Raw genomic sequence first — 16,583 nt, forward strand, 5'->3', positions numbered from 1 at the left:
AGAGTGAATCGAGTAATGTTTTCTGTTTCGTTTATTTTGCAGATAATTTATAAGCAGATTCTATTTGGTGATTATGCAATAATTTTAATTTAAATAATTTTGAAATTATGTCACACAATGGCAATAAAAAGGAGGTGTCACGTTTAATTGACTACCTGGCGATTGTTGGTGTCAAGCACCCCAACGGAAGTTCCAAACAAAACCCGGTGTTACTTCATAGGTGAGTTTTTAATTTCTTATCTCTCTTTTCGGCCCTGTAGCACGGTTGGTTGGCCTGCCTCCAACGATAATGGGTTAAAGGCCCGTGGGCAAGACACTTAACGCAATTGCTCCAACTCAGTGGCCTGAGTTTCATTCCTTAGTATATTGCAACCAATGGTTTATATTAAACCCCCCATTCCACCCCAGGTACCCCGAAACCAACCACGCCGACTTTCAGTTCACCAACGAGGTTTGTTACTTCTGCCAACCTGAGGGGTGCATCAACGTTTGTAGAAGGTTTGTCACAAAATGATTCATAAATATGATGTTTCCCAACCTTTCATGGTTCGTGGCCACTTCAGTGAGGCTCAACACCCGTGGCCCCCTGCTACATTAATAAAACAACATTTAGCATGTTTATATATTTTATTTCATTCACCACAAAGCAGTTAGCATGAAAATGTGGCTCTGCAAATATTTGTAGATGTTTGGACCCACTGGGCCCTAGTTGAGGTAGCAGTACAACATTATAATAAACAAGGCCATGAACCATCACTCACCCACAAACCCCCACATTAACCCCCGACCCCCGCAGGCCAAACAAGATCCTCCACGAGGACACATCGTCGTTCGTGTTCACCCTCACAGAGAAAGATAGTGGCTTCGTCAGGTACGGGGTGTGCGTCAACTTTTACCGACCTTTCGAGAAGAAAGATTTAGCAAAACTTCGAAGCAAGAATCGCCAATCAAGAACAAAGATAAAGTAATGAACAATATATTTGTGTGTTTGTGTATTGGCTTCAATGTTATAGATTGTAAACTAAAGCTACAAAGCAAGAATGTGATCAATCATTGTTTCACTCCGGTCTACGACCTCCTGATATATTGACTTGAAATATTTTAATCCCAATGTTAATCATATTTTCCAACAATAGCAATACCGATCATTATCGCACGTTTGTTTATATTTATCCATGAACGCGAGAGGTTTATTGTATTTTTGACTTTGTATAAAATGTTTGGGTGACATCATCATTATAACATCATTATTATGACATCATCATCGTGACATCATCTTGATCTAAATATTTTAACAGCAAAGCGGAAACACCTGACGCAACCGACCAATTAGGAAACGGACAAAAAGTTGGAACAATCAACAAAAGTGATGAAACAAAGAAACATTGTTGTGGTGATTGTTGCGTAATAGTTGTTATTGTTTAATGTTATATTAATATATATATATGTGAGTCATTATCAAGGACATGGAGTTTATCCCGGATTTGCCGATCAACTCAATAATATAAAATGTTAATTATATTATTTTACACGAATATTAAATGTTTAAACCCCACCCATTATAACCCCCACCCATTATAACCCCCCCCACCCACAGAAATCTTATCGAGCCCCCAACGTAAGCACAGAGCGTTCCGTACCCACACGTTGACATCTTTATGCATCATCAGCAGAAACCCTTTTATATCAACTTTCAGAAGGTTTGTTTATGACATCACACACTGGTTTATGACATCACAATAACAATGACCATTGTAGCTATGGTTTAATAGACACATGCCTTTTTTAAAAGTGCTTGTTCTGTTTCAGTTAAAATATAAATAACTTCTGTATCTTCATAAACAAGAGGCAGCACCTTGGTTGTATCCTTGAATATAAAGTATGGTTCGCCGTATGCAAATGCTCGCAGCACCTTGTTTGATCAAAACATGTTTGGACCCATAAGTTTTACAAACCCCTGCATATGGTTTAGAGAGAATTATTTTTTACTTTCGGCTACGTCATTGTTTATGACATCACATGTTGGTTTATGACATCATCAACACATTATCCACAGATGTTTATTAACGTTGAAACGAATAATTGAGGCGTGTTACCAACGAACCAACGCCAAGAATGGGAAAGGTTCGAAACATACGCAAAGGTAACCGTATGTTGTGGTATAAGTGCAATGTATTGTGCCCAAAACCTCTTTAATCTTAAAGCAGGGTATAATGTCCTCACCACAATAATCAACGTCCACACATTTTGGAAGGAATAAAACAGTCTGATGCATAGAAGTTTATAATAATCTTTTTTAATTAAGATAAATATGAATATTAACCATTACTTGTCCCTGCAGCATATGGAGTGTCCTTGCTGGTTGTGGGGCTGGCAATGTGTCAGGTGTTGTAACGCACGATTTACGGGAGATTGAATCGTGGATAGCAAACCTTATATCTTGTCCTGTTCCTTTACCCGGGAAGAATAAAGTTACGTTACAGTTGTTGCCGCCCTGCGTGCAGGTATCATCATTATATTTTGAACATTATGTATAAACAGTCTATTTTTATCATTGTTTGAATTGAAGTTTAAACTTTATTTAAACAATGATGATGATTTTATCATGGGCTTAGTGTTGGTGTTAGGTGTCACCCTAACTTTTGAATTGTCTCCATAAAACAAGCAGAGCCAAAGTATTTTGCATTCACCACATCAATGAGGTTCCCTATGTTTGTTTAACCCCCTCACCCCACAGACCCCGTCCACGATAGCCCTCCCCGACCCAACCCGTCTCACCCTACTCGACTTTCCCCTCCATCTACCGTTGGAATTGTTGGGAATCGAACTTTGCTTGTCAACGCTCACTGCTGTTATGCTCGAACATAAGGTGTGGTGACATAGATATCATATATTCTAAACATTAGGTGGCAGTATAGTGTTTCATCGGGTTCAGTTGTGAAAAACAAACATGGGCAGAAAACTAAAGACAGTAATGAGTGAAATGTGCGGCGGAAGTATTATGAAGGAAGCCCTGTATTACATCATAATGACCATAGGTGCACGGGTCTATAATCATGTTTCGTGATTAATATCACGTGATCATGATGTTATGATTGACACTTCATGATCATTGGTATCGTGATGAAATAATGGATTGTTTGTCGTAATTGCTCATTGTTTAGTTTATTACCCAACAATGAGAATTGATTTCACGCGTTCATGAAACAACTCAATTAATATTTTACAAAAGGAACAAAAACATAGAATCTCAGTGTAAAGTCAGGAGTGTTTTAACCAAATAATGAAATGTGATACATGTATATATATAGAGCATGGTGTGGCGCCAATGCATTGCAATGGTAGAAACTTAGGCAAGAAAACTCCACTGGTTTAAATATTGATTTTTTTAATCAATAAAATATATTAGCCGTGGTGTAGGGGGTTTATTTTTATATGCTTAGTTAAAGTTGGAAAGTATAAACAATATATCACCATCACCCTTGGCACATATCTTTATACCATCATCGTTCGCAACATAAACTACCCACAGTATTGTTGAGTGGTTTGAATAATTAATGAGATCCCCAGCAGTTGAAACATGGCTGCTTCAATTATTTGGGGAAATACTTTGTAACAAATAAACTTCAATACGAACATTACAGCGCTGATACATAAGTTATAACTTGTGACATCATTACAAATATGTCCCAGCATACGATGTTATGTTTCATCTTTGATCTACTTTATCGGTTTTCGAACATTTCACTTCAAAATATATAAAATATTTTCACTAATGTTAAACGTTTGTGTTTCACCTAACGTATACTGTTACATACAATAGATATTATTCACGCAGGTGATTCTAATATCCCGTGATTACAACGCACTCACGATGTCCATCATGGCTCTCATAAGCATGTTGTATCCTCTGCAATATATGTTCCCGGTGATTCCCCTGCTACCCCAATGCATGCCGGGGTCGGAACAATTATTACTTGCCCCCACCCCGTATGTGATCGGATTACCATCCTCGTTTATTGAATCGAAGAAACATTTCAACTTCCCCAACGATGTATGGACGGTGGATCTCGATGCTAACAAGGTGAGGACGGTGTTTGCTGGTTGATGTGTTTGGGTATATTGGACGCTAACGCTCCAACCCAGTGGTCACTAATTGTTTGTCTGAATTACCAGCCGTACATAAAACAATCACCCACAAAGTTACATATGTGGTAACGTGAACTGGCTTGAGGTGTATGAAACAGAACACCCGTGTTATAACGACTGTTGTTGCCCATTAGTTTCACTCACCCACCATTATAAACATTATAACCCCCAGCTAACCCCGCCAGCCAACGGGATGTCCCTTCCTTCCTTACCCGAACCACAAGGAGGGTTGCTGAAGAACCAACTTAAACAGGTGACGCACATGTTGTTGTTGTATTGAGTGTTGAAGGGATCTTCTGGCAATTGTTTTGCAATATTTAAGTATCAAAGTGAGTCCAAATACACAATACTGAGGGTAAAGAGTTCAAGGCTCGACGCTGCTAGTATAGCATGTGTTGATTATTTAATATTACAAAACAAATTGCCAGAAGATCTGCGGATGAATAACATTACATGTTATATAAATTAGCACCAACAAACAACCCCCCCCCCACCCACAGGCGCTACAAAGCATGTCTCTCCACAACTCCGATGTTAGAGATGAAGGGAAACCCCCCAGGACCCCAGATGAAGAGACGTTTAACCCGACAATATATGGGGGCGACGTGGACAGCGTGGATGTCGCTACAAGGTAATGTATGTTGTATAACAAACGGCAATTACACAATGAGGTTGAAGTTTGTGTGCAATATTGGAAATAATTCTCATGGTAAAAATGCCAAATAACTTTTATAGCAACTTTTTTCTCCCTTTAATGTTTTTACCAGAAGAGCTGAGTATATCTACCAATATTCCGTTCTACATCGTAACAATCTGATGTCTTATTCAGAGTTGCAATGATAAGATTTCTATGTTCGTCCAACACCCTCCAATATTACACGGACCACACTCGCACGTTACGATTATATCCTCGGCCGGTGGTGGCGTTTCAACAACACAGCTTCATGCAGTCAAGGTAGGCTGGGGTTTCATTATATATTGTTCCGCTCATTGTGATTGATAATTAACAAACAATGGTGTTTATGACATCACAGGGCGAAACCAAGTGAGTTCACGCTTCAGTTGTCGCAAACACAAGCCGTTGAATATTTGGGCGAATGGTCGTTGTCGCCCGATAATGTGGCTTTCCTGAGGATTAATAATAGTAAGATGTCATGATAGTTCATGATGCATAAGCATATTGTAAACTTGATAATAGTAAGGTGTGATGATATAACTTAAACATAATTGTGTTACAATATAAATAAGTGTAAGAAACAAAACATCCAGCTATTAATATGATACCTACCCTCATACTTGGTATTGCGCAATACCATGACCTGTTGCTTTATCATCGATCAAACTCACTATTGTGTCTATTATTATTATAAATGTAGAATTACGCACGTAAATGTAAAGTTTTTTTTCATTAAGTGTACGACCTGATATTTATAATATTTCTATGTTCCAGACATATTTGATCCCCAGTTGATTGGGGACAAACCGAAGTGGTTTGCGCACAGTTTGTTCAACGTTGACCACTCAACACACGATGGCAGTAAAACCTTGGTTGTCGCGGTAACGATGGCGGACGAGATAACCGGGGCCGACCAATCAGACGCACCCACTGATGAAAGTGGTAATGTTGTTTCTATGTTGTACATAGATATCATATAATATGAAAAATGTTGTTTCTATGTCATATTCGTGGATGTGGTGAAAGAAAGTTTCAAGATTACGAAACTTTTTTAACAAGAACCCCCTTTCCGCGCCTTTTACACAATTTATGTATTTAGTACGGGAAATAAATAAACCTAAATAAAAAGAATTTTAAATAAACCTCCTAACAAATTAAACCCTCGCTCCCCTGTCTCCGCCACTACTCATAAACATCATATAATGCGAGGAAATATTCAGGAAGTGAATCGGAACTTCTCTCGGATGATTACTCGTCGTTTTCCGATTCCGATGACTCAGCAGAAGTAAAACAAGTTGAAACTGAGGTTTGAAGTTTTATATTATTTCTATGGTTGAATCTTTTATCTAACGAAGTTATTCAAGCAGGAGGTCGACGAAGATGTCAATGGTGTTGACGATGAAGGTGTTGTTGGGGGGGATGAAGATGGTAAGCATATACGCAGTATGCAACAAATGTTAAACAAAAGCAGGGAACAACAAAAGGGGAAAAAATATTTTAATTGTTTTTCATTATTTTGACTCACACAGTTACTAAATTATTTTTATACAAAAATTGTATGTTCCACTAAATGTGTGCCGTGTATGCCCAATAGAACCACCGCCCGACCCCATCGTAACCGCGGCAACAAGTGTGGATTCCCCCACCACATCGACTGCGTCCAGCGATAGTGATGTCACTAATGATGTCATAGCAACCATGTCACCCATGGCAACCAAACCACCAGAACATCGATCACCGTTTCCCAGCATCAAAGGTTTGTTTGTGATTTATAATAATGTTGATTATTTGCCGACATTGTGACTTTGATCTGAATTTTATTTTAAAAAATCAAAAAAAATCCTTTATCTCTTCTGGAGGGGAAACGCAGTTTTCTAAACCGAAAGTTTGTTGCTTAATAATGAAAATGTTTGTGTAATAGACAACACTGCACCATTGTGCCAGAACCCTCATATATCAGGTTTTATATTCCCATTCATGCTTCTGCTTGGACCTGCCAGTATAGTGTTTAACATTCCTTGAGTTTTATTCCAATCGAAAGTTTTACAAAAGTAATTTTATTAATAATAAACTGCGCTTTATGTTTAAAAAATATCTGTTTTAATATGATTTCTATGTACCAATGCCTTGTTAATATGATTTCTACCCAGCCCCTCGTAAAACCTTGATTGATCATCGTTCGGTTGTTCGTCACGGATCACCGCTTCCACCCACCATACCCCACCAATCACCCGCCACAAATACCGCCACACACCTCAATAATAAAGATAATCAAGGTTTCCTTAAAGTAAGTTGTTGTTGATTGCTCACCTTACGTTCTGTTTCATACACCTCGTTCCCGCTTATAAATCACCATGTATGTAACTTTGTGGGTGATTGTTTTTCCGCTGACAATTAGGACAACCGGTTGGAGCAATTGTTGATAAGTGTCTTGCTCAAGGACTCATACTCCCACAATGGTAGCGTTAAACGTGAATTCTTAGCGAGTGCTTTCACTCTTGTGAAAATTTTCATCCATTATGAGTTATGACATCACACATTATGACATCACAGGACATGTGTGAAGGTGTATTAGGGGGTCACGGGGTCGGTTGGTTCAACATGAAACGGGTACGTAAGTTGATGGAATCGGAGTCGCTGAGGTTGTTTCTGCTTCAACGACTCAACCAATCAACGCAGGACGAGGGAAATAATGATTTTGTTGAGGACATTGTGAGTTTGTGTGTAAGATATTATAGTGTATTGTGGGGTGTGGGGTAATTCTGCTATTCAAGTAAATCGTTTTCATCGTGGTAATACAATGAAACTGTTAATGTCTAAAAAGTTGTTTAACCTTGCATTTTGCCCCGTAGCAACAATTTAAATATTATTTGTACATCCATGATGAACCCAAACAACCCACATTAACAGGAGATTAGCATCAAAGTTTACCGTGGAATGTTGGAGTTGTTGAAATGCGTGTTGAGTGGGTTGGAATGTACGTATAACACAAGGCATGGGTTGGGGGGGATGGCTTCTACATTTCAACTTTTAGAGATATCGCACACACATTATTACGCCAAAGGTAATTCATGTTTATTGTCGTTGCATGGAAGTTCGCGTTGGGATTTTTATTTTGATGTAAATTTTGTTTTTTTAAATTTAACTTGATTTTTATTTTTTTTTTAAATATGAGTTTATTGTTTGCTAACAATCTCCATTATGTTTCATTGTTCCACTCCTTATTTTGCACGAACACCATTGTTTTGCATGAATGCACGATTATGACATCACACTTGGAATTAGAATTGAAACCAAAAGATCGCGAAAGTTATCGGGGAAGTATCGACAAGTTGAACGACTCGCAACCCAGTGATGTGGCGCCACCATCTGGCCCGTTTGACACTCGAAGCTTGGCCGAAGATATCTCTAGTATCGGTATTTATTTCTTTGTTTGTTTATTTTAATTTTTCTAAGTTGCATGTTTATTATTTAGATGAGTTTGATATTGATAAGATAGTTGTCGTGTTAGCTTGTTTTCTATTTCTTCTAGTTTCCAAACTTGGGACACAAGGTTCGTCGTTTGTTTAAGAATAAATAACTTTGTCACATAACGTGTTGTTTACATTGTTGTTCAATATTTAAATATTTCTTACATTTCTAACAAATTATTTTGCAAAAGTTTCGAACAAAAGTGATTCTTCAAGTTCGGGGAAAGATGGCGGGAGTGTGAAGAGCGTCCCACATTTATCGGAGGTAAGATGGTACAGTGTTACAAGCATAGAAATACAACCAGATGACCACGTATCATTCATGTTGATTGACACCTGTCACCCACATTGATTGACACCTGTCACCCACATTGATTGACACCTGTCACCCACATTGATTGACACCTGTCACCCACATTGATTGACACCTGTCACTCACATTGATTGACAGGACCGCATGAGCCTCGCATCGGAATCCATGAGCAGCAACCATCCACTGGAGGAAAGAACATCCGAGCTTCGGTATCGGAACGGAAAGTTGATTCGCGTCGATTCTGACTTCGGGGACGACGAGGAAAGAATCTTCCTTTATGAGGGGTTGCTGGGTGGGTGTTGATGTATTTATCCGTATATATGTTTACCATATTCACCCAGCCTACTGTATATACATTGTTACTACAACGCTTCTGGCGTTTATTTGCGAACCGATGTTTGAACGTTCTGTACTGGTGGTCATTACCACGGTAACACAACAGTGAAATACAAAGAAACCTTGGCAAGCAAATAACTTCCAGGAAAGCTGTTCTTGATACCAAGTATAGTAATGTCAGCGTGATATTATCTTAATTCATAATTTGACTTTTTCTTTCCTCGCTGCTTTGAAGGAGGTGGGAAGTCGTCCTTGTTGATGCAGTTAGAAGGGGCTGCTCTTGAAACTACCTTTAATTTAAGTAATTGGGGTGTTGCATGTTCGCTTATACTGTTGATAAGCGTTGATGTTGTGTCTATGTTGTGTTATGTACCCAAGGTAACGAACATGTACGTTAGGTAAGGAACGTTCCAAGGTTTGGGACGAAATGCAATTCTGGGAGGATGTGTTTCTCGATGCTGTTGCCATGGAGAGGGACGCCGTGGGAATGGATCAAGGACCTACGGATATGATTGAAAGGTGGGGGTGATGTCATGATGATGTCATGGTGATGTCATTATGATGTCATGGTGATGTTACAGACCTGATTAGATACATTGTGGGGGTATTTATTTTCTCCACGAATCCGCTCATTATTTCAATTTCAGAATAAATCCACACAAGTTGCTTGTGATCAAAACTTCTGTAATTAACTTTAATAAATTAACGCAAACGAAATATTCAAAAATTATCCTGTGTGGAAATCTTTGATTATTATCCTGTGCCACCAGATACCGAGCGTTGGGGAGCAGTGAGAGGAAACGATTGGAAGACGAGGAGGATCGATTGTTGTCCACCATGTTGTATAATCTTATATCATATATGTTGATGATGGGGGTGCAGTGTAAGGATATCAAACGGAAGGTGGGTGGGGTTGTAATTGCATTTCAACAACCTCAACCTAGATTGTTTCGTAATTTTTCACTTTTTCGTCTTGACTCTGATTGTTACACCGAAGGTTCGTCGTTTGTTGGGGAAGTCCCACGTGGGGTTGTCCCACAGCGCGGAGATTAATTTATTGCTTGACGTCGTGCATGAGTTGCGTGGGGTGGCTGTGGATTTGAAGCCGTGCGGAAGTCGTCACATCCGGAAACAATCGTTCGTCGTTCATTCGGGAACAGATACAACGGGGGATGTGTTGTTTATGGAGGTTTGTGATGTCCTAATGTGGGGTGTGATGTCATAATGTGGAATTGTGATATAATGTGTTGTGGCATATTGTTTGCGATATCACACTGTATGAAATACATAACACTCACCCCCCACCAGGTATGCGACGATGCGATAATCGTGCGCACGGGGTTCGGCACAATATGCGAACGATGGTGGTACGAGAAGTTGATCAACATGACTTTCTGTCCCAAAACTAAAGTTCTGTGTTTGTGGCAACGTAAAGGACAAGAAACGCAACTTAATAAATTCTACACGAAAAAGGTAAAAACGTAAAGTTTTGTTTCTTTGTTTATTAATTAAATATATTTAGTGTCGAGAATTGTATCGTTGCGTGAAAGAAGCCATGGAGAAAGCAGCAGCTCGTCATAATGGTAAGTGGGGCGTTGGGGGTGTGGTGCCATGTATGTGGCTTTGTGGGTGATTTATATATGGCTGATAATTTAGACAACCCATTAGTGGCGGGATTAATTCCCAGTAGAATGTCTTGCCCTGGAATAAATACGCTCACAATGGTGGTAACACTGAGCCTTGAACCCAAACCCTCTTGTATACAAGCAAGCACACCACCCACCCACCCATACTAACCAATATAACACAGAACCTGAGCTTGGAGGGGAGTTCCCCATCCAAGATATGAAGACGCACGAGTGTGGGTTACTTCAGGTCACCCTGGATGGCATCAACCTTAAGTTTATCAACAGTCAGGTAACTTTAAGTCATTATTCGATAACTTTGGGTGAATAATTGAAATCTTGCATTGCAGGGGGTTAAAAAGGTAAACCTGCATGTTGTTGTTGTGCTTATGTTGTTTACGTATGCATTATGTTTCCTATGTTGTATGGCTTGTGTTCCGTGGCTTGTATACCGCGGCACCCATGTAACTTTGTGGCTTCCAGGTTTTCCTTGGCTTGAAGACGATTCGCAAATGCAACACCATCAAAGGGATATTTATCCTTGAGGAATATAGTAAGCCATCTTCATATTAAACCTCACGCGAATATTAACCATGTGTATATAGATCGCGACACAGATGAGGTCACAATACACAAGTTCAAGTCAGCGCTCGCTAACGAAATATGTTACGCTGTTTTATGTTTGTTCTCGTATGTGGCAGCGGCACGAAGGGCTGACCGCTGATGTGTGACGATCCCTCGACAGCGAGCATGGGGCCACGACGTTGTGTCGTTATATATTGTGTTTATGTTGTGCAATAATCGTGGTGCAATTCAACACAACCCGTACTTAGTGGTGATGGTTACTTTTGTACAAGTTTTTATTTTTTATAAAATCAGTAAACCATAAATTTAATTATAATGTAGATAATATATTATCTTTATGTCGTAATAAATGTTTCTAAATTATATTTGTGATTCTATGTGACGTCATAAATAGTTTGAAAGAAAGTATTTATTTGTAAACAATAAAGAACCAATTCAATGTTTTGTAATAAAGATAGAATGATCTTTTAGTTATAATGACGTAATAAACCTTGATGACGTCATTATTTCAGTGACGTCATTACCACCCGATCACGTGGTATAGATCACGTGTGCATAGTTGTACCTGTGCGCGCCTTGCACGATCATTGTGTGACACCAGCAACCCGATGGTTGGCGGGCGGTAATTAAACCTTTGTCAACGATCGGTGGAAACGTCTAATTAACTCTGCTTGTTGAGGATTCGGGGAGAATGCTCCATTTGTTTGTTAATATTGGGTGGTAAGCTACGGGTGTGGCGAAACCTCGTGTTTAATTTGAATACATCGAAGTCACCACAGTGAGGTATTTGTTGAATCTGGATTAAAATTAATCCTTGGTGAGAAAAATTATGATCCGTACCGCCCTCAGGCGACCGTAGTTGGTGGGCGCATGGGTCCGTGTGAGAATAAGGACTATATAAAAGGACGGTGGAGGTGGATGGTGCGTCAGTTGGTGGGCGGTGGGTACGTCATGCAGGGTACGTCATGTGAGGTTACGTTAGGGTAAGAGCAGGTGACGTCAGAGACAGAATGTTATAACGTTTTCGACGTACTGTTATATAGTAGGGTGGGGAAAGATGGGACACCTGTTCATTCTATTTTCTCGTCCTATTTGGTAGTAAGAAAAATCAAAGAATTAAGAAACCGTATCCCCACGACTCCCATAGACCGTTGTTAACTGTTTTAAACAGAATCAGGATTTGAATATGGTGTGTCAAAGGCGTCCCATCTTCCCCATCCTACTATACTGTATGTGGTAGCGGTTTTACGGCGTGGTAGAGGAATTGAGATTTAGTCAAAGTTGGTCCGATATACTGGCACAGTTTCGTGTGATTCTTATAGAAATATAGATAAGATATTGTTAAGATTATCAACCACAAAGTTACGAACATTGTAACTCGTTTAAGTGTTGAGGTAATGGACCAAACCTCAGGTCCATTAAATATATTTAATATAATACGTATCATAATAAATGGGATTACAATCTTTGTTTTGCAGATAACAAAATGGAAAACGATCAAAAACCCACGAGTGTCGAAACCCCTGGTGTGTGTAGCGGTTGGGGTAGGAGGGTTCGGTTGGGGTGTGTGTTGTTCATGTTTGGAATGGTAATGCTGGTCATGGGGTGTATCGTCCATATCGAGAAGTCAGCTGTGCAGGAACAAGTGTTGAGTAATAATGACGTCACAAACACTGATTATACTTACATAGCGGGAAACGTCCTTCTCGCGTTCGGTGGCGGGTTGATTTTGATTTCTGTGATGCAATCATGTTGTCGTTGTGGTGGTGACGTCACCGGATATTACGTAGAAGATGGATTCGAGAATCAACCACGTGATCAATCCGTTGTGTTCTCCGTTACCATGACCACAGATCCTCCAAACTATTGTGACGTAACAAACAATTCGAACAATGTCGCCCCACCCGCCTACTGTGAGGTCATAGACGAATCAGTAAAAGATGAAAAGCGATTTGATTTAATTATGACGTCACAGATGTTCCCTTAATCCCTTATGACGTCACAGAGTAATTGTGTCGCCACAAACGAATCTTGAGGTCGAGCGGGACGTGCCATTACGTTGAGACGTCATAATCACCCAATTAATAAGGAATGGTCGCGAAGATGAACCGAGGGTTGTGGGATCAAGGTTCACGGAAGGAATGTTGATCTACTTAGCGCGAACCTCACTGTGGTTTATTGTTTCGTGGAAGTGGATTAACTATCGAACATCACAAAGAATGGCTGTATTATGATGTCATAATCGGATGAACACACCCAGCGCTTAATGAAGATTAATCAAACTCATCAACAAACAAACCTTCGCCACCAAACAGACTTTAATCCTTTGCCCACCGCAGTCGCCAAACGTCGCTTTAACCGGGATTATGTGGCGATCATGTGACACCATTATCGAAGTTCTGGAATGCAAGGGAAACAAACAAGGAGATTATGACGTCACAAATGACGCTAATGAGAAATTCGACACTAAGCTGTGATTGGTCGATTGCCGGAAACAATTTTTACGTCATCGTTACGTCATTGCATGTGGTATACTGTTCGCCCCCTATCTCAACAATATGTTTGGTTTCACTGTCGGGGAACCCCCATGTTAGTAATTGCAAACTTTGGTTGGAAATTAATTTCGTTGAAAGCGCGAATTATCCAGCTTTTAAAATGTTAATTGTTGCCTCATAAACGTCATAATTATATTGTTACGTCGCGTGTGCGTTGTGAGGAAATAATGAAATGTCGAAACACGGAGGTTCATGATGTTCCCAATACATTATATACAAATATATGTTGTGTTTATATATCAGGCACGGATGTGGAAAATATGGATGATTTTTGTTCAACTCGAATCGAACGGATATATTATGACGTCACAGAAATACAGCAGTCAGGTTTAATGACATACGTTTTAATTATCTTTTTAAATATGACAGCGTAGATCAATTTAATTAAAACAACGATGGGAAGGGAAAAACATTAACAACAAAACGACAGTCGGTAAAACTATACTAACTTTGGGTAAAACTACTTCAGTAAAAGTGTCAAATAAAAACGGGAGTGATAAACCCGACATAATGATGTTTGATTGTTATATAAGTAATTAATCGATGAATATTTGTAATCAACTCACAGTGAGTGTGTTTAATTGAAACAAATTAAGATGGAATTAAAAGAAAAAGTTCATTGCGTCACTTACCAATAAGACGCAACCAGTAATCTAATAACCGGCAAGTTATGACACACGATGTTGTCTCATGGGATATTTAGTTTAGAATTCAATGTTTCTATGATGTAGCTCGTTATCCCCACCATGCGGAAACCTCACGCATGAATAGTGTTCCTTATCTTGATCACCCCGCGTTTCGTTAATTACCCCCGCTTTTTGCTCCTCATATAAAACGACGTCCTTCGAGCGCGCGACCTTTTTACCACGCTGCAGTTTGGATAAAGCACCAGCAGATTGGGATTATGTGCGTTCCTACTACAAGGCTTGAGTTAAGTATTTGATTACTTGCATTGCTATTATATTACTAACCATTATATGCACCACTACTAACTATATATAGTAACTATATTTATATCATATATTATACTAACATAGTAATGTGCCTTGTGTTTAACTATTATTATTGACATTATCTTTCATTCCAGATACACGTAACAGCGATCTCTTTATTACGTCACTCGCATTATGACGTCGCCGCGTAAGCTTAGGTTTGTAACGATTCGTTACGTCATATGTGTATTACGTCACTCGCGATGTTGCGTTCGCCGTATTCGTTACGTCACAAAAATGATCTTGAATCGTCATAACGTTGTTCTTCGCGATACACGCGTCTATGCTCACTTGTTATTATAGTTACCAATGCGGTTTGTTCCACGCGTGCGTTTCGCGTTTGTTTTCATGGGGCCCCATGCGTGTTCTGCGTCGACGCAAGGCACATTACTTGTATATTCTAATTATATTTGCGCTATGAGCGCGAAGCAAGAAGATCAAAGAATTGGTAAAGTATAAATCACAATTGGCATTATTACGTACATAAGGTCTTTTCTAGAAACATCGATGTGACGTCACGAAGTGGTGATGACGCAACAGAAGAACCCGCTTCGTAAGTTTATTACGTCACAATTGTTTTTTTTAAGTATCAATTTTAAAATGTTCGATTTTTTTAGAACATTGTATGTGACGTCACAAAGGATCCGACACGGCCGTAGAAACCACGGGTTAAAAAGGTGATTATGACGTAACAACCAGCAGTTCTAAATAATTTCGATTGTTTCCGACAGGAGAAAGAGAAAAAAAGACGAGAAAAAAAGCGCAAGGTAAATTACTAGAATGTGGCGGTAAAGTCAAGCTGTTGTGGCCTCACTATTACGAAATACACCGTGGAGTAAGATGGATGTCGTTAGCATAAATTACCCCATATTTTATAGTCGCATTTTAAACAATTAAACGAAACCATCACTATACATTCCTTTATAAACGAACTGCTTTTCATACACAGACGAAGAACAAAGACGAAGACGCCAATATAAGGATGCCGGTTTGAGGTGTTTGTAGGCTAAGTGTGTATAGGTTTATCATAAGTGTGTATAGGCCTAATATAGGTGTGTACGCGCGAAGAAAGAGGATCAGAGACGCCGATAAAGGATGTCGGTTTCAGGTGGTTTAGGCTTAGTGTTTAAGTATGAGTGTGTTTGTGTGTGTTTGTGTTAGCTGGTGCACTCCTACAGTGTTGCCAGCTATTTTTTTTGCTGGACCTAATGTTGCCAGCTATTCTTCCAGGCACTTTTTAGTACTTCTACATGTCTTTGAAACAAATGCAAAGGAATTGTTGCAACAATCTTACTTGATAAAGATTAGCATCTACTGTAGTGTTCATTCCTTCCGAGTGTTTTGTCTGTCGGGACTTAAATCTTACAGCGGTTTTGTATTGTCTCGGTTTGCTTTGCGAGAACTCTTGTCTTGGTACTCATTTACTCGAGTAATATCAACGCGCAGTATAATATATACATCTTCTTTTAACTCTCTAACTGTTTAAATCGATAAAATTTAACCGAAGTCCCCTCACTGTTAAGTTAACTTATTTAACACAACATCGGGTATGGCATAATTGGGATGATGGCCACGTCACAATTACGCTTTACGTCGATGCGGTGGGTCAGCAACGTCATGACCCTGCGTTCGGTGCGGTTACGTTACGGTCGGTTTAGTTACGTTACAGCTGCGGGTTTGTTACGTGGACGTCGCCGCTTTGCGGTTCGTAACAGCCACAGTATGCCGTAACGGTCGATGTGATGCGTAACAGCCGGACGATATTATATTGTGTGAAGATACGACGAGAGTATCGCGGTACCAAGATGTTTTCTCAATAAGCGGTCGGGTGATGCAGGGCCGTTGTTGGCATCGACTCCTTGCAGGTGGTCGCTTGGTGGCG

General features: G+C 39.6%; 2 protein-coding genes and 1 long non-coding RNA gene across 12 annotated transcripts; all 3 read left to right on the plus strand.

The window, feature by feature from the left end:
- Positions 1 to 42: 42 nt before the first annotated feature.
- On the plus strand, positions 43 to 11,519 carry LOC100178549 (MAP kinase-activating death domain protein). Of its 10 annotated transcripts, none has more exons than XM_018817123.2 (34): positions 43 to 220; positions 409 to 498; positions 797 to 964; positions 1,299 to 1,393; positions 1,598 to 1,700; positions 2,057 to 2,143; positions 2,342 to 2,504; positions 2,738 to 2,869; positions 3,839 to 4,084; positions 4,322 to 4,402; positions 4,650 to 4,780; positions 4,979 to 5,104; positions 5,184 to 5,293; positions 5,600 to 5,767; positions 6,046 to 6,131; positions 6,190 to 6,253; positions 6,420 to 6,581; positions 6,976 to 7,112; positions 7,379 to 7,537; positions 7,736 to 7,889; positions 8,111 to 8,242; positions 8,358 to 8,378; positions 8,487 to 8,560; positions 8,747 to 8,900; positions 9,180 to 9,245; positions 9,343 to 9,463; positions 9,715 to 9,847; positions 9,942 to 10,133; positions 10,253 to 10,417; positions 10,467 to 10,527; positions 10,755 to 10,861; positions 10,920 to 10,931; positions 11,053 to 11,122; positions 11,175 to 11,519. In XM_018817123.2, exons 1-34 carry the CDS (start codon positions 108 to 110, stop codon positions 11,291 to 11,293), a joined length of 4,002 nt encoding a protein of 1,333 aa, XP_018672668.1. In that variant the 5' UTR covers positions 43 to 107; the 3' UTR covers positions 11,294 to 11,519. The 10 variants fall into 10 exon arrangements, with proteins under 10 accessions (XP_018672668.1, XP_018672669.1, XP_026695930.1 ...); XM_018817124.2 differs by having other exon boundaries at positions 6,193 to 6,253; XM_026840129.1 differs by having other exon boundaries at positions 1,299 to 1,366.
- An 819-nt stretch (positions 11,520 to 12,338) lies between these two features.
- Positions 12,339 to 13,931, plus strand: LOC108950887. Its single transcript, XM_018817131.2, has 2 exons — positions 12,339 to 12,343; positions 12,633 to 13,931. Exon 2 carries the CDS (start codon positions 12,641 to 12,643, stop codon positions 13,139 to 13,141), a length of 501 nt encoding a protein of 166 aa, XP_018672676.1. The 5' UTR covers positions 12,339 to 12,343; positions 12,633 to 12,640; the 3' UTR covers positions 13,142 to 13,931.
- Positions 13,932 to 15,216: 1,285 nt separating this feature from the next.
- On the plus strand, positions 15,217 to 16,119 carry LOC113475678. The gene is made up of 4 exons (XR_003397425.1): positions 15,217 to 15,254; positions 15,319 to 15,378; positions 15,433 to 15,468; positions 15,651 to 16,119. It is a non-coding gene; the product is annotated as an uncharacterized LOC113475678 (long non-coding RNA).
- The last annotated feature ends 464 nt before the right edge of the window (positions 16,120 to 16,583 follow it).

This window comes from Ciona intestinalis, unplaced genomic scaffold (assembly GCF_000224145.3).
Source record: "Ciona intestinalis unplaced genomic scaffold, KH HT001133.1, whole genome shotgun sequence".
In the NCBI taxonomy this organism is placed as follows: domain Eukaryota; kingdom Metazoa; phylum Chordata; class Ascidiacea; order Phlebobranchia; family Cionidae; genus Ciona; species Ciona intestinalis.

Coding starts and splice junctions, on each gene's coding strand:
- LOC100178549 (XM_018817123.2), top strand. CDS start 108: ATGTCACACAATGGCAATAAAAAGGAGGTGTCACGTTTAATTGACTAC. Junction 6,582..6,975: donor ACCGTTTCCCAGCATCAAAG/GTTTGTTTGTGA, acceptor ATTTCTACCCAG/CCCCTCGTAAAACCTTGATT. Junction 9,464..9,714: donor CCTACGGATATGATTGAAAG/GTGGGGGTGATG, acceptor CTGTGCCACCAG/ATACCGAGCGTTGGGGAGCA.
- LOC108950887 (XM_018817131.2), top strand. CDS start 12,641: ATGGAAAACGATCAAAAACCCACGAGTGTCGAAACCCCTGGTGTGTGT.